The sequence below is a fragment of the Sebastes umbrosus genome, unplaced genomic scaffold (assembly GCF_015220745.1).
Source record: "Sebastes umbrosus isolate fSebUmb1 unplaced genomic scaffold, fSebUmb1.pri scaffold_76_arrow_ctg1, whole genome shotgun sequence".
Classification (NCBI taxonomy): Eukaryota; Metazoa; Chordata; class Actinopteri; order Perciformes; family Sebastidae; genus Sebastes; species Sebastes umbrosus.
Genome location: NW_023618537.1, coordinates 104453 through 122273, shown reverse-complemented (window position 1 = coordinate 122273; position 17821 = coordinate 104453). Strand labels below are relative to the sequence as shown.

Genomic DNA, 17821 nt, shown 5'->3' with positions numbered 1-17821 from the left:
CCAGTTTTATTGATTTATTACAGTTTTAATGAAACATCCTGAGACAGAAGCTGAGAGGGTCGGCCATGATGGGGGGGCAGCTGGAGAGTGTGTGTGTGTGTGTGTGTGTGTTTACAGGTGTGTGTTAGCGGCTCCTGATCCTACACACTCGATGATGAAGGTGTTGTTGCTGCTCAGCTCGTCCTCAGACTTCGTTATTGTGAACTTTGCCTGCAAACAGAAACATGAACGTTAAATATTATAAACACACTCAGACAGTTTGACCTCCGTGTGACCTCCGAGTGTCTCTGACCTGAGTCAGCTGCTCCGCGATGTGAATGGCCGTCTGCGTGTGCAGCGTCACGGCGCCGGTTCGAATCCGGGACGTTCCCTTCGCCAACGCCATGAAGATGATGAGCTGAGGAGGAAGAGGAGGTCAGAGCACGTTTTATAATACTGAACATCCACGGGTCAGAGTAAGGTCACAGTGAGGTCAGAGTAAGGTCACAGTGAGGTCAGAAGGTGCGTCTCACCTGGTCCTGCAGGAACTCGTCCACGCAGCCGTTGTGTCGGATGTTTCTCAGCAACATCTCAGCAGCTTCAATACCAATTTTATCTACATACACACCTGAAACACACACACACACACACGTTTGTTACCCTGTTACCCCTCTGATTGGCTGTCTGGTCCCACCTGACAGACGTCACATTGCAGCTCAGCTCTGTGATTGGTCCGTTAGACCAGACCGTTTAAGGGTCCCAGCAGCTGCTCACCTTTCTTCCCCAGAGCCGAACCTGCGAACACACAACCTGTGGACGACTCCGCGATGATGCTGAAACACAGAGAGGAGACGGACCAATCAGAGAGCTCCGGCTCAGGAGGTGTTCACTGTACGTGGGACAAACTACAACCACCGTCAGTCAAAGGAAGTTCCCATGTTTACAGCTGTTTTCATGTTGTCAGCTTGACTTTACATCAGTAGTGATGTCAGCAGGTGGGCGGGGCTTACATGATGCCGCTGCCGTTCCCGAAGGCCATCTCTTTCTCCTGCAGCGCCGCGATGTTGATGTACAGATCTTTGATTTCCTTCCTGATGGTCCGAACAGCAGCAGACGACATGTCTTTAGCCAGCTGAAGACACACAGAGGACACAGTCAATACCTGGACCCCATCAATACGGGGAACCGATCAATACGCAGACCTGATCAATACCTGGACCCCATCAATACGCGGAACCAATCAATACGCGGACCCGATCAATACCTGGAACCGATCAATACGCGGACCCGACCACTACGTGGACCCGATCAATACCTGGACCTGATCAACCCGTCATTTGAGAAGGATTAAAGAACCCCTGTTATGACATCACTTCCTGTCTGTGTTGCCGTGGTAACTTTACTTTGTAGGGCAGGACTCCGGCAACGAAGGCGCGGCCGTAGATCTTAGTGATGGTTCCTCTCTCCGTCATGACGACCGGCTGCAGCTCTTTGACCGGGTTCACCGTCACCGCCACCTCACCGCCGCCTCGAGGGTAGTACCCCCTGAAACACAGACAAGACCGCCATCATTAGGGTAGTACCCCCTGAAACACAGACCAGACCGCCATCGTCAGGGTAGTACCCCCTGAAACACAGACCAGACCGCCATCGTCAAGGTAGTACCCCCTGAAACACAGACAAGACCGCCATCGTCAAGATAGTACCCCCTGAAACACAGACAAGACCGCCATCGTCAAGGTAGTACCCCCTGAAACACAGACAAGACCGCCATCGTCAAGGTAGTACCCCCTGAAACACAGACCAGACCGCCATCGTCAAGGTAGTACCCCATGAAACACAGACAAGACCGCCATCGTCAAGGTAGTACCCCCTGAAACACAGACAAGACCGCCATCGTCAAGGTAGTACCCCCTGAAACACAGACCAGACCGCCATCGTCAAGGTAGTACCCCATGAAACACAGACAAGACCGCCATCGTCAGGGTAGTACCCCCTGAAACACAGACAAGACCGCCATCGTCAGGGTAGTACCCCCTGAAACACAGACAAGACCGCCATCGTCAGGGTAGTACCCCCTGAAACACAGACAAGACCGCCATCGTCAGGGTAGTACCCCCTGAAACACAGACAAGACCGCCATCGTCAAGGTAGTACCCCCTGAAACACAGACAAGACCGCCATCGTCAGGGTAGTACCCCCTGAAACACGGACCAGACCAGACCGCCATCGTCAGGGTAGTACCCCCTGAAACAAAGACCAGACCGCCATCGTCAAGGTAGTACCCCCTGAAATACAGACCAGACCGCCATCGTCAGGGTAGTACCCCCTGAAACCAAGACCAGACCACCATCATTAGGGTAGTACCCCCTGAAACCAAGACCAGACCACCATCGTCAGGGTAATACCCCCTGGAACCAAGACCAGACCACCATCATTAGGGTAGTACCCCCTGAAACCAAGACCAGACCACCATCGTCAGGGTAGTACCCCCTGAAACCAAGACCAGACCACCATCATTAGGGTAGTACCCCCTGAAACACAGACAAGACTGCCATCAGGTCCACTCAATCTGGAGGGGGCGTGGTCTGGGTGAATCTGGAGGGGGCGTGGTCTAGGTAATATAGTTCACTCTTCCTTTGATAAATGTTTCTGTGATTGGTCTGTACACTGGGCCATGTCTGTGATTGGTCTGTAGACTGGTCCATGTCCGTGATTGGTCTGTAGACTGGGCCATGTCTGTAGACTGGGCCATGTCTGTGATGGGTCTGTAGACTGGGCCATGTCTGTAGACTGGGCCATGTCTGTGATGGGTCTGTAGACTGGGCCATGTCTGTAGACTGGTCCATGTCCGTGATTGGTCTGTAGACTGGGCCATGTCTGTAGACTGGGCCATGTCTGTGATGGGTCTGTAGACTGGGCCATGTCTGTGATGGGTCTGTAGACTGGGCCATGTCTGTGATGGGTCTGTAGACTGGTCCATGTCCGTGATTGGTCTGTAGACTGGGCCATGTCTGTAGACTGGGCCATGTCTGCGATGGGTCTGTAGACTGGGCCATGTCTGCGATTGGTCTGTAGACTGGGCCATGTCTGTAGACTGGGCCATGTCTGCGATTGGTCAGTAGACTGGTCCATGTCTGCTATTGGTCAGTAGACTGGTCCATGTCTGCGATTGGTCAGTAGACTGGTCCATGTCTGCGATTGGTCAGTAGACTGGTCCATGTCTGCGATTGGTCAGTAGACTGGTCCATGTCTGCTATTGGTCAGTAGACTGGTCCATGTCTGCGATTGGTCAGTAGACTGGTCCATGTCTGCGATTGGTCAGTAGACTGGTCCATGTCTGCGATTGGTCAGTAGACTGGTCCATGTCTGCTATTGGTCAGTAGACTGGTCCATGTCTGCTATTGGTCAGTAGACTGGTCCATGTCTGCTATTGGTCAGTAGACTGGTTGGCTGTTACTAGTTGATAACCAGCTTCACAGGAATGCTTAGTTTTATCTCTGTTGTTAAAGTTAGTGAAGCCAGATAACCAGAAGATACCCTGGGTATGCCCGAGATACCCTGGGTATGATTCTATTGAGCAGATAGGAAACAGGACACTGACCTCATGATGACATCACAGTCAAAATGGACTCCAAACTTCTCCACGATCGGTTTAAACACCTGAAGAAGAAAATACACCGTTAGTACACAACATACTCTGTATACATGTATACAGAAAGTACACAGTGAGTGTACAACATGTGATGTACACTGTATACATGTTTACAGTGAGTGTACATTGTCTGTACTGAGTGTAGTACTGAGAGTACCTTGATGGTGTAGTCTATCTGAGGAGACATCTCTGTGTATACAGAGTGTAGTACTAGGTGTAGTAGTAGTAGTAGTACCTTGATGGTGTAGTCTATCTGAGGAGACATCTCTGTGTATACAGAGTGTAGTACTAGGTGTAGTAGTAGTACCTTGATGGTGTAGTCTATCTGAGGAGACATCTCTGTGTATACAGAGTGTAGTACTAGGTGTAGTAGTAGTACCTTGATGGTGTAGTCTATCTGAGGAGCCATCTCTGCGTTGGTTCCTCCCTTCAGACGGAGCTCAGAGGACGAAGCAGCGAACAGAGAACAAGGTAGAGACACCTGGAGTAACAGACACACACTCCTGATACACACCCCCCCCACACACACACATTAAAAGAAGAAGAACTCAATGAGTCAGTAACACAGGACAACTGGACCCTGTCTCACTGTCAGAGAGACAGAGAGAGAGAGACAGACAGAGAGACAGTCTCACCCTGCTGTCTGAGGATCAGCTGTGTAGTTTCCTGACTGGATCTTTCCTGGAGTCAGAGTGATGTCAGTGGAGCCGATGGAGGCTCCCTGTAGATCACCTGAACACAGATCTGAGACCAGCTGGAGGCCACTCAGGTGCTGAGGTCTACACACACACACACACACACACATTATACAGCAGCCATAAACTGAACATCTGATATGTCTCACCAAACTCTGTTTCCTCAGAACTCCATTCAGAAGTTGTTTTCACCTCCGTCACTCAACAGATGACGTTCACACAAATAAGACTAGGTTTGGGGTGCTGAGAGTCTTCTAGTGAACTCGGCACATATTTGATCCTTCCAGTAAATCAATAAACATCATGAACAGAAGTGATTGACGCTGCTCCCGTTTAGTGGAAGAAAGACTGCCACAAAGAATCTGCAAAGATTTCTGTTCTATTTCTAGAATGTGTAAATGTAAACGCTGCTGGATGAAGAGGATGGATGCTGAGTTCTAGAGCAGCTCCAGCAGGTTGTCTGGATGTATTCATCCATGTATCAGGAGGTCTGAACGTCTGTCTACAAAACACAAACTCTGACTTTAGGGGATATTTCAATGCAGTCTTGTTGGCGTCGTCTTTTCTCCATTGAAGCTACAGAAAGGTTCCCAGCAGCAGGAAGGAACCGGGAGACCTTCAGCTAACAGAGGAGCTACAGAAAGGTTCAAACAACCGTTACTACTACCAGCTCTGCTTTTCATTGTTATCTGCTAATACTCAATACTCAATAACTTACTGAGTAACTCAGCTAACTGAGTAGCTGCTAGCTGCTAGCTGTTAGCTGTTAGCTGTTAGCTGTTAGCTGCTAGCTGTTAGCTGTTAGCTGTTAGCTGTTAGCTGCTAGCTGTTAGCTGTTAGCTGCTAGCTGCTAGCTGTTAGCTGCTAGCTGTTAGCTGCTAGCTGTTAGCTGCTAGCTGCTAGCTGTTAGCTGCTAGCTGTTAGCTGCTAGCTGTTAGCTGCTAGCTGTTAGCTGCTAGCTGCTAGCTGTTAGCTGCTAGCTGCTAGCTGCTAGCTGTTAGCTGCTAGCTGTTAGCTGCTAGCTGTTAGCTGCTAGCTGCTAGCTGTTAGCTGTTAGCTGTTAGCTGCTAGCTGCTAGCTGCTAGCTGCTAGCTGTTAGCTGCTAGCTGTATCTCACCTGAGTCCAGGTGAGGTTCTTCCGGCTCTGATCTTGGTGATTCTGATGGAGGAGCCGCTGATGCAGCTCAGCGCTGCGGACAGTCTGAGGATCTGCCCGCCCTGAAGACACAGAGAGGAACAGAGACACATCAGAACCGGAACCCGCTCAGAACCGGCAGCTCCAGCTAGCCTAGCCTTCTGTTAGCATGTTAGCATGTTAGCATGTTGTGATACTCACTCCCTCCATCACGCTGCCGTCTATCTCCACCACGGAGGAGGACTCCATCTCCATCTGAACCAGCACCGACACAACCACACTGTTTAACACGGAGAGACTGTTTCTGACTGGACCACACAACCAGAACCAGGACCAGAACCAGAACCACAACCACAACCACAACCAGGACCGGGACCGGGACTACTACGAGTTCTTCTTCTTCTTCTTCTTCTTCTTTGTCGAGTCACAATAATTACACTTCCGCTGGCTTTCAGAATAAGAGTAGTTGTTGTGTTGGAACGCTCATTAAATGGGAATATAAAGGAATAAAACAAGCAACTAGACATCAAATCTATAAACACATTTAGTAAAAATAAAATAATATATATTTGTGGTAGACAGGAACTGTAAAATGAATGAACTGTAATGTAAACAGGAATGTTTAATAAAGTTAAGTATTAACAGCAAAAAATACTCTTTTATATTTTGAGTTTATTATACTATTGATAAATGAACGGTGTACACGTCACATGACTTCTTTACATACTGCTGAGTAGTTTAACATATATCATGTTTGATATATTTATATTATTACATGTTATATTATATACAATATTATACTATTATATGTGTTTTTATTTTACATACGGTCGTCACAGTATCTACAGCTGTCGTGTACATGGACCGGAGTAGAAGTATAAAAGTACAGGTACCTTAAAAAGTATACTTAATTATAGTATTTGAAAATGTATATTTAGTTATTTCACACAAACCAACATATGTAATGCACTTTATTTTGAAAACCATTTCCGGTATTACTCCGGTTTCTCCTCAGTGAACTTGATGCTTCCGGTGGTTGAGTTGTGTCGCCTCCTGCAGGCAGCGGGAAGAACAGCAGCAGTAACATGAATAGACGAATACAACGTTTAAAAAGAAGATAAAGTTCCTGAATGGGTTCCAACCTATTAATAAACTATAGATATAGATATAGATAGATGGATAGATAGGGAAGTATGCTTTTAAATAATAAGATAACATGAGATGAGATAAGATAAGATAAACCTTTATTGATCTTCAGAGGGACATTGAGGTGTTGCAGCAGCACAAAGACAGAAATAAGTACAGATAGATAGGGAAGTAACATAATAATAACAATAACAATAATATCATTAATATCAATAACAACAAATACAATGATATTGACAAATGATATTTAATGATAATAATAATAATATGTATAATAATAATAATAATAATAATAATAAAAATTGGTATGTACAGCTAGAATAAGTAAAAATAGAGAATATCAGGAGCAGAGAGCGTTATGAGGTACAGAGACCGTAAAGTTAAATAAATAGATAACTAAATGTATTATTAGAATCATTATATTATTATTACTATTATTATTATTATTATTATTATCATTATTAGAATCATTATTATTATTATTATTATTATTATTATTAGAATCATCATTATTATTATTATTATTATTATTAGAATCATTATTATTATTATTATTATTATTATTAGAATCATCATTATTATTATTATTATTATTATTATAATAATAATAATTATTAGAATCATTATTATTATTATTATTATTATTAGAATCATCATTATTATTATTATTATTATTATTATTATTATTATTAGAATCATCATTATTATTATTATTATTATTATTATTAGAATCATCATTATTATCATCATTATTATTATTATTATTATTATTATTATTATTATTATTATTATCATTATTATTATTATTATTATTATTATTATATATTGTAATAACGTAAGGCGCTGGAAAGGGTGGTGCGCTCGGCCCAACACATCACCGGGTGCGAGCTGCCCAGCCTGCAGGAGCTTTACACCCAGCGGTGCCTCAGGAAGTCAATGAGGGTCATTAAGGACACGACACACCCCCACAACAGCCTGTTCTCCCTCCTGCCCTCTGGTAGAAGATACAGGACCCCCAGGACTCTCACCAGCAGACTGAGGAACAGTTTTTTCCCCCAGGCCATCAGACTTTTAAATCTATAATTCGTTCGACACATTCTTACACAAAAATATATCCTATACTGTATATACTGTATATATTCTTAATAAATATGTTCTTAATATGCCTTGTATAAAGTATTTCCTTTTATAATTATAATGGAAATGTAATATAATTTATTATTTTAATGGAGCTTCCCAGCAAAAAGTATTTCACACGTTTGTACCTGTACAACCGGCGTGACAATAAACATCTGGAATCTTGAATCTTGAATCTTGAACAGCAGCAGCGCTGTAGTTCCGCCGCTGGCCGCTGGGTGGCAGTGTTACGTCACTGCTGCGTCCAGTCTGCTGCACCCGGAAGAGAACAAGACGCTGAGCGGTGATTGGCTGCTGAGAGGAGCTGAGCGGTGATTGGCTCCTGAGAGGGGCGTGCAGCTGTGACGTCAGAGAGCAGAGTAAAGATGGCGGCGGTGACCAGAGGCTCCTTCAGGATGCTCCAACAGCTGGTGAGAAACTCCACAGCTCTCTCTGCTAACAGCCTCTCTGAGCACTCTCTGAGCACTCTCTGAGCACTCTCTGAGCACTCTCTGAGCTCTGCTGCTCTGCTCTCTGTTTGGTTCAGCTGCTAACCTCCACCCAGTGACGTCATCACTCCGTCACCCGGTCAGCCTGTTAGCAGTGATGCTAGCTCTGATGCTAGCTCTGATGCTAGCTCTGATGCTAGCTCTGATGCTAGCTCTGATGCTAATAAAGCAGCAAAATGAAATGAAAACAGAGACAGTGTTACCGGCTGACTGCTAACTGGTGTGTTTATCATGCAGCTTCAGTCTGCAGGTAGCATCCTGCAGGATGCTACCTGCAGGATGCTACCTGCAGGTAGCATCCTGCAGGTGAACCAGCTGCTGGCTCACACATGCTAACATGCTAACAGGCTAACAGCTGTTAGGAGGAAGTGTTCAGCTCCTTTATGGAGTATAAAGAACTATATTTAATTCATCTTTTTTACAGCAGATCAATATATATATATATAGATATAGATATATATATATCTGCTGTTAAAAAGATTTATTTGACTTTAGTAACATTTAAAAAGTATTATCAGCAAAATGTATTTAAAGTATCAAAGTACAAGATAAATGGACTTATACAGCGCTTTTCTAGTCTTCTGACCACTCAAAGCTCTCTACACTACATCAGCATTCAGACAGTCACACACACATTCACAGGTAGAGTCCACACAGACGGGTAGAGTCCTCACAGACGGGTAGAGTCCTCCTCAACAACGGGTAGAGTCCACACAGACGGGTAGAGTCCTCACAGACGGGTAGAGTCCACACAGACGGGTAGAGTCCTCAACAACGGGTAGAGTCCACACAGACGGGTAGAGTCCTCACAGACGGGTAGAGTCCACACAGACGGGTAGAGTCCTCACAGACGGGTAGAGTCCACACAGACGGGTAGAGTCCACACAGACGGGTAGAGTCCACACAGACGGGTAGAGTCCTCACAGACGGGTAGAGTCCTCACAGACGGGTAGAGACCACACAGACGGGTAGAGTCCACACAGACGGGTAGAGTCCTCACAGACGGGTAGAGTCCTCACAGACGGGTAGAGTCCACACAGACGGGTAGAGACCACACAGACGGGTAGAGTCCTCACAGACGGGTAGAGACCACACAGACGGGTAGTCCTCAACGACGCGCAGAGTCATCAACGAGGGGTAGAGTCCACACAGACGGGTAGAGTCCACACAGACGGGTAGAGTCCTCAATGACAGGTAGAGTCCTCAACGACGGGTAGACCACAGACCCGTCTTTGAGGACTCTACCTGTCCCGTACTGTCTGTTGTTGAACAGTCCAGGTGATCTTTGTACCTGTCTGGTTCTCTTCCTGTCAGCTGAGTCAGCAGTACCGTCGTCGATGTTTCCGGCTGCAGAACTTCAGATCTGACAGAACTGTGCAGCCGCTCACCTTCAGATGTGACCGAAACCTCCAGATGTTCAGCAGCAGGACGCTGTACACCACCACCGGTAAGTCCAGACCAGCAGGGATCAAAGTCCTGACATTACCAGAACCCAAAGTCCAGACTCCAGCAGGGATCAACGTCCTGACATTACCAGAACCCAAAGTCCTGACATTACCAGAACCCAAAGTCCTGACATTACCAGAACCCAAAGTCCTGACTCCAGCAGGGACCAAAGTCTACACACAGAACCTCTGTCTGGTTCTTTAGAAGTTTAGTAGATTATTTAGTAGTGTGAACTTATAATCAGTGAATCATTCAGAGTCCGTTCAGATCTGGTCGATCCAGTTTCAGGAATGTGTCTAGTCTTCCAGTCCTCCACACAACAAACTCTTTATTCACTGCTTTCTACTGTTACACATCCTGGAAGTTACCGTGGTGACCTGCCAGACTAAAGTGGGCTGGCTCCTGGTTACTGCCGATGGACTTCTTCCTGGTTCATTACACAGTTCAAGAGATACAGGTTCAATAATCAGGTCTCAGATCACAGGAGTCCTTCAGACCAAATGATGATGTCGTTGTGACGATGTCGTTGATGACGTCGTGATGTCGTTGTGATGATGACGTTGATGATGTGATGACGTTGTGATGTCGTTGTGATGATTTCGTTGATGATGTGATGACGTTGTGATGTCGTTGTGATGATTTCGTTGATGATGTGATGACGTTGTGATGATATCGTTGTGATGACGTTTTGATGATGTCGTTGATGACGTTGTGATGATGTCGTTGATGATGTGATGTCGTTGTGATGATGTCGTTGTGATGTCGTTGATGACGTTGTGATGATGTCGTTGATGATGTGATGACGTTGTGATGATGTCGTTGTGATGTCGTTGATGACGTTTTGATGATGTCGTTGTGATGATGTCGTTGTGATGTCGTTGATGACGTGATGATGTCGTTGTGATGTCGTTGTGATGATGTCGTTGTGATGTCGTTGATGTCGTTGTGATGATGTCGTTGTGATGTCGTTGATGTCGTTGTGATGATGTCGTTGTGATGTCGTTGATGTCGTTGTGATGATGTCGTTGTGATGTCGTTGATGTCGTTGTGATGATGTCGTTGTGATGTCGTTGATGACGTTGTGATGATGTCGTTGTGATGTCGTTGATGACGTTGTGATGATGTCGTTGTGATGTCGTTGATGACGTTTTGATGATGTCGTTGTGATGTCGTTGATGACGTTGTGATGATGTCGTTGTGATGTCGTTGATGACGTTGTGATGATGTCGTTGATGTGTTCTCTCCTGCAGTGACTCGAGGACCAATCGTCCAGTTCAAACTGTCTGACATCGGAGAGGGAATCATGGAGGTGACGGTGAAGGAATGGTACGTACTGAGACCACATGAGTCCTGAGACTATATGAATTGATTGTCTCTCAGGTACTTTGTGGAACAGAGTCTAGCAGATGGTCTTTGTCTCTTAGTGGATCTGATTGTCTCTCAGGTACGTGAAGGAGGGCGATAAGGTGTCCCAGTTCGACAGTATCTGTGAGGTCCAGAGCGACAAGGCGTCCGTCACCATCACCAGCCGCTACGACGGAGTCATCAAGAGACTCTACTACGACGTGGACGCCACCGCCTTAGTGGGAAAACCACTGGTGGACATCGAGACAGAGTCCAGTTCAGGTGAGATGCAACACCTGACGTTAGTCTGGAACTAGGTCCTCGGTGTCTCCTGTTGTTCTGGTTCAGACTCAAACCTTGTCTTTGATCAGAGGTGATCCAGGAGGAGGACGTGGTGGAGACGCCTGCCATGGCTCGAGAAGAACACACCCACCAGGAGATCAAAGGACACAAGACCCAGGCCACGCCCGCCGTCAGGCGCCTCGCCATGGAGAACAACGTGAGTCTGTCCCCCAGTCTGTCCCCCAGTCTGTCTCCAGTCTGTCCCCAGTCTGTCCCCAGTTTAACCTGTGACTGGTTTGACTGGTCTGTCTCAGATTAAGCTCAGTGAGGTGGTGGGGACGGGGAGAGACGGACGGATCCTGAAAGAGGACATCCTGAACTTCCTGGCGAAGCAGACCGGAGCCATCATACCTCCGACCCTGTTCCAGGAGATCCAGACTCCGGCCCCCCCCCCTGCCGCTGCCGGTGCCGCTGCCGCTGCCACTGCTGCTGCTGCCAGGCCTGTGAGCACTACGGCAGCCATCAAACCTGCACCCACCACCCCCAAACCTGTCTTCACCGGCAAGGACGTCACCGAGCCCCTCAAAGGTCAGAGACCGGTCCACATTTGTCATGGTAACAGGATCAGTGGTCTAGTCCAGAGGGTTTAACAGGAGGGTCACCTCTGGTGTCTGAACACACCTGTATCCAGTAGACTCCAGGTCCAGGTCTGTGTTCTGAACACACCTGTATCCAGTAGACTCCAGGTCCAGGTCTGTGTTCTGAACACACCTGTATCCAGTAGACTCCAGGTCCAGGTCTGTGTTCTGAACACACCTGTATCCAGTAGACTCCAGGTCCAGGTCTGTGTTCTGAACACACCTGTATCCAGTAGACTCCAGGTCCAGTAGATCCAGTAGACTCCAGGTCCAGGTCTGTGTTCTGAACACACCTGTATCCAGTAGACTCCAGGTCCAGGTCTGTGTTCTGAACACACCTGTACCCAGTAGACTCCAGGTTCGGGTCTGTGTTCTGAACACACCTGTACCCAGTAGACTCCAGGTTCAGGTCTGTGTTTGTCCTCCAGGTTTCCACAGAGCGATGGTGAAGACGATGACGGCGGCGCTGAAGATCCCTCACTTCGGGTACTGTGACGAGGTGGACCTGAGCCGCCTGGTGTCTCTGAGAGCTGAACTCAGATCCATGTCTGAAGGTCGAGGGGTCAAACTGAGCTACATGCCTTTCTTCATCAAGGTACCGCCGCTCACGTTGATGCTGATTGGTTGAACGTTGAGTGATGATATTAATGCTGCGCTCTCATTGGTCCAGGCTGCCTCCCTCAGCCTCCTCCACTTCCCAATCCTGAACGCCTCCGTGGACGAAGGCTGCCAGAACATCACCTACAAGGTCAGCACCTCCTCTTCTTCAGCACGTCTTATCTATGTCAGGTTAGGGGTCGTTATAGTCGTCTCCATGACAACTGAGCTCCTCCGTCCACTGAGGATGGTTGAAAGCTCTGTAGAAAGTTAGTAAGTGGTCCATTGATTCACAAATAGATTCAGGAATCTGTATCAGAATGTTTAAATTAGAGTAGGGATGCACCGATACCACTTTATTCAGACCTCGTTAACAGCCAGCTGGAGGGTGTGAGCGACACACGGCAGGCTGGGGAGTCCCGCATACGAGGCGGTGCACCGCCACCGGCTCTAGGTCGGCTTGGAAAGGCTCGGGGCGAAGGTGCTTCCCGGGGCCGTGGACAAAGTGTCACCAGGGCGGACCGTCCTCAGTGCGCCCCGACCGCATCGTGTCCCCAGGGCGGGGCTCGGCCCACGTAAAAGGCTCCAGGGGTCTGCGGCGATGTCTGCAACCCACCCGACCCGTCTTGAAACACGGATCAAGGAGTCTAACGCACGCGCCAGTCAGAGGGTGCAAGCAAAACCCCATGGTGCAATGAAAGTGAGGGCCGGCGCCGGCTGAGGGGGGATCCCGGCCCAGCGGGGTCGGGCGCACCACCGGCCCGTCTCGCCCGCACCGTGGGGGAGGTGGAGCATGAGGACCTAAAAGACGGTGACGAGAACGTCACGCTGCTGTAAAGTGTTATCGGAGCCGTTTTGCGAGTACGAGTACATGAGCACAGTATCGGACCCGATACCCGATACTGGTATCGGGTATCGGGTATATGCATCTCTAGTATTTAGATAACAAACATCACGACGGGGACGTCATCAGAGACAAGATCAGTCTGTCGTCTCCCAGGAGACGCTTTGAGAGACGCTGCTGCAGATGTGTGGACATGTTGTTGTTGTTGTTGTTGTTGTTGTTGTTGACGGGTGTGTCTCTGGTCTGCAGGCGTCCCATAACGTGGGCCTGGCGATGGACACCATGCAGGGTCTGCTGGTTCCCAGCGTGAAGAACGTCCAGCTGCTCAGCATCTTCCAGATCGCTCAGGAGCTGAACCGTCTGCAGGTGCTCGGAGCTGCAGGTCAGCTGGGAACCAACGAGCTTAGCGGGGGAACCTTCACCCTGTCCAACATCGGATCAGTGAGTTCAACAACAGCAACACACCAGAACCTGAACCTGAACCTGAACCTGCTTCAGATCCGACTGACATGAATCTGTTTCCTGTTTTTGGTTTAATCAGATCGGAGGGACGTACACCAAACCGGTCATTCTTCCTCCTGAAGTCGCCATCGGAGCTCTGGGAAAAATCCAGGTGGGTCCCAAAACAACGTGAGTCCTGTTTCTATCTGAATGTGCAGTTGTCCTGGCGACGGGGAGGAGTCGGTCAGCATCGATCGGTTGTTAGTGATCTGCGTCTCCTGGCAGGGCGGCAACATGAATCTGATATAGCAACATAAATAAAGTGGAAGCAAGGACAATGAAAAACCAAAGCAGAGGTCCTGATCCAGAGCCTGGTCCCGATCCAGAGCCTGGTCCCGATCCAGAGCCTGGTCCTGGTCCTGATCCAGAGCCTGGTCCCGATCCAGAGCCTGGTCCCGATCCAGAGCCTGGTCCCGATCCAGAGCCTGGTCCTGGTCCTGATCCAGAGCCTGGTCCCGATCCAGAGCCTGGTCCCGATCCAGAGCCTGGTCCCGATCCAGAGCCTGGTCCTGGTCCTGATCCAGAGCCTGGTCCCGATCCAGAGCCTGGTCCCGATCCAGAGCCTGGTCCCGATCCAGAGCCTGGTCCTGGTCCTGATCCAGAGCCTGGTCCTGGTCCTGATCCAGAGCCTGGTCCTGATCCAGAGCCTGGTCCCGATCCAGAGCCTGGTCCCGATCCAGAGCCTGGTCCCGATCCAGAGCCTGGTGGTCCACCACTATTAGTTTAAGTAATAGAATAAATTGCAGATCGACAGAACAGAGCAACAAAAATACATCTGAGTGAGTAAACTTTCAGGAGACCCGACCAGGAGCTAGAGCCCTGGACCCCCCATCCTCCCGGACCACCCAGCCCCCAGGGTCTCCGGGGCTCACAGACGCCCCCACCACGTTAAGACGGCGGTTCATTGGAAGGGGTTCGGAAACTAACAACCAGAATCTAAAAGAAACGAGAGAAGACATCTTGTGTTTTTTGTTCTCCATCAGGTTCTTCCTCGGTTCGACGCCGGCGGTCAGGTGGTCCGAGCTCACATCATGAACGTCAGCTGGTCGGCGGATCATCGCGTCATCGACGGAGCCACCATGTGTCGGTTCTCCAACCTGTGGAGGGATTACCTGGAGAACCCGGCCAGCATGGTTCTGGACCTCAAGTAAACAGAGACAGAGAACTTTTTCCCATCAGCCCCGGGGAGGACCTCTATTTCTCCTCCCGCCGCCATTGCTTCGTCTTCCCGGTCGAGGCCTTCGCATTCACTCACTGTTGTTTCCTTGTTGCCTTGGAGCGAGGCGCCGGGAGGAGGAGGGGTCAGCCTGTCAATCATGTTGTTTCCATGACGACCAGACACACACACACTCAAAGGTTAAAGGTTAAAGGTCGTCAGTTTGTTCTTAATGTTTCAGTTAATTAATCACAAATCATGTTTTTATTACTGATGATGACCGGCACCAAGACCGGTTCACATCCAGGAGACCAGGAGACCAGGGAACTGGTAAACCAGTGACCTGGTAAACCAGTCAACCAGTGACCTGGTAAACCAGTCAACCAATGAACTGGTGAACCAGTCAACCAATGAACTGGTGAACTAGTCAATCAGTGAACTGGTGAACCAGTCAACCAGTGACCTGGTGAACTAGTCAATCAGTGAACTGGTGAACCAGTCAACCAGTGACCTGGTGAACTAGTCAACCAGTGAACCGGTGAACCAGTCAACCAGTGACCTGGTGAACCAGTCAACCAGTGACCTGGTGAACCAGTCAACCAGTGAACTGGTGAACCAGTCAACCAGTGACCTGGTGAACCAGTCGACCAGGGAACTGGTGGACTTTTAGTGTCCCTTTTGTTTTCTGTGTGTGTGTCCTGGTTGGTCATCCAACTTCGATCCAGATCCAGGTTTTGTAAGCTTAACATTTGAGTTCTTCTGAACCTGGACGTGGATCAAGAACCAGCAGCTGGTCTGAGATCAGATCCTGTTCCACATTTAACAGTTTGTAGTTATTAAACTGAAACATTGAAAACATTGAAACGCTCCATATGTTCTATGAGGAAACATTCTCTGTAGAACCAGACCCAGTAGAACCAGACCCAGTAGAACCAGATCCAGTAGAACCATGATCCAGTAGAACCAGATCCAGTAGAACCATGATCCAGTAGAACCAGATCCAGTAGAACAAGATCCAGTAGAACCGGAATCAGGAATCCGGAATCAGAATCTGATCTAACCGGTTCCTGTCGGACCTTCAATATCTTTTAAATATTATTTAGTAGCTGCAGTCTGATCACCTGGATTCACACCTGGTTCTAACCCGTCTGAGGTGGGCGGAGCCAGCACACCTGGTTCTAACCCGTCTGAGGGGGGCGGAGCCAGCACACCTGGTTCTAACCCGTCTGAGGGGGGCGGAGCCAGCACACCTGGTTTTAACCCGTCTAAGGGGGGCGGAGCCAGCACACCTGGTTCTAACCTGTCTGAGGTGGGCGGAGCCAGCACACCTGGTTCTAACCTGTCTGAGGTGGGCAGAGCCAGCACACCTGGTTCTAACCTGTCTGAGGTGGGCGGAGCCAGCACACCTGGTTCTAACCTGTCTGAGGTGGGCAGAGCCAGCACACCTGGTTCTAACCTGTCTAAGGGGGGCGGAGCCAGCACACCTGGTGTCTGTCAGGTGGGGGGTCATGTGACCAAATGTGATTGACGGAGCTCGGTTCAGAGATGAATGAAATCATGATTCTGGTTCTGATCCGATTGTTTGTTTGAGGCCTCGTTTACACCAGAAATCAACTCTAGGTTATTATCATTATCTAAATATTCAATAAGAAGACAAGAACACAGTGTCTCCCTCTCTGTACTGGATCAGAACCAGTTCCTCTATCTGATCTCTGTACTGGATCAGAACCAGTTCCTCCACCTGGTCTCTTTACTGGATCAGAACCAGTTCCTCCACCTGGTCTCTGTACTGGATCAGAACCAGTCCCTCGTCTGTCCTCTGCACAGTCTCGTTGTGATAAAAACTGACAGATATCAAACTGAAGTGTAAATAATCTGAGTTCTGGTTCCTGCTGCTCTGGTAGAGGTCTACCTGTAGACTTGATCCTCGTGGTCTGACCCGTCTGTTCCTATGCTGAGTTCTGGTTCCTGCTGCTCTGGTAGAGGTCTACCTGTAGACCTGATCCTCGTGGTCTGACCCGTCTGTTCCTATGTACTGAACCTGTTCCAGAACCTCTCTCTAATGTTTGTAGATATGGAAGTGATCCCGGATCAGGACCTTCCTCTCTGTCCCGGTGGCTGCTGGGTAACGGGCTCCTGGTGTTGGTCGTCTGTTACTCCTCGTGTGTTTTTGTTTTTAGCGACAGACTCAAAGTGTAATAAACTAACGTAGCTTTTTGTATTCTTGGGAGCGTGTGGATCTGAAATGATTAAACTTGGTGAATAAAGCTGAAGTGCACAAACTGGACCGGGTCACTCGGGTCGTTTTGTCCTCTGATATCGGACTTTGTTTAAAATGACCGACGTCTTCATCATCGGGGCTGTCAGCGTTCAGCAGCAGCTCTCACACCTATCAGAGGAGTGGGAGGCGCTTCTCCATCAGCGTGCAAGCCTATTGGTCGAAAAACCAGGCAGTGACATCATCATCAGTAGAGAGGAGGAAAAGAGGAGATGAGCGGAAGATAAATATGATATTAATGTGACGACTACGTCAAGGTGGATCGTCTATAAACACATTATCTACAAAATGATTTCACCCTTCAATAGTTCATTATAATAAAATACATGTTTTATATTGTTCCTGGTCGGGATGCACTGGTACCGGTACCGGTATCGGGTACCGGTACCGGGTCCAATACTGTGCTCATGTACTCGTATTCGCAAAAAAGCTCCGATACAACAGCACCGATACCACTTCACGGCAGCGTGACGTTAACCTCTTGTCACCATCTTTCGGGT

General features: G+C 48.4%; 2 protein-coding genes across 2 annotated transcripts; one reads left to right on the top strand and one right to left on the bottom strand.

Moving 5' to 3' along the window:
* Window positions 1-5889, bottom strand: LOC119484465 (RNA 3'-terminal phosphate cyclase-like). The gene is made up of 11 exons (XM_037763280.1): window positions 5666-5889; window positions 5447-5547; window positions 4270-4413; window positions 4014-4137; window positions 3584-3642; window positions 1383-1524; window positions 990-1111; window positions 754-812; window positions 513-607; window positions 293-397; window positions 1-210 (listed from the first exon to the last, which is right to left on the bottom strand). Exons 1-11 carry the CDS (start codon window positions 5717-5719, stop codon window positions 112-114), a joined length of 1104 nt encoding a protein of 367 aa, XP_037619208.1. The 5' UTR covers window positions 5720-5889; the 3' UTR covers window positions 1-111.
* A 2142-nt stretch (window positions 5890-8031) lies between these two features.
* On the top strand, window positions 8032-17330 carry LOC119484468 (lipoamide acyltransferase component of branched-chain alpha-keto acid dehydrogenase complex, mitochondrial-like). The gene is made up of 11 exons (XM_037763283.1): window positions 8032-8157; window positions 9550-9682; window positions 10932-11007; window positions 11126-11307; window positions 11397-11524; window positions 11622-11895; window positions 12374-12540; window positions 12616-12693; window positions 13636-13827; window positions 13928-13999; window positions 14871-17330. The coding sequence occupies exons 1-11, from the start codon at window positions 8113-8115 to the stop codon at window positions 15036-15038; spliced, it is 1515 nt and encodes a 504-aa protein (XP_037619211.1). The 5' UTR covers window positions 8032-8112; the 3' UTR covers window positions 15039-17330.
* Window positions 17331-17821: the final 491 nt, after the last annotated feature.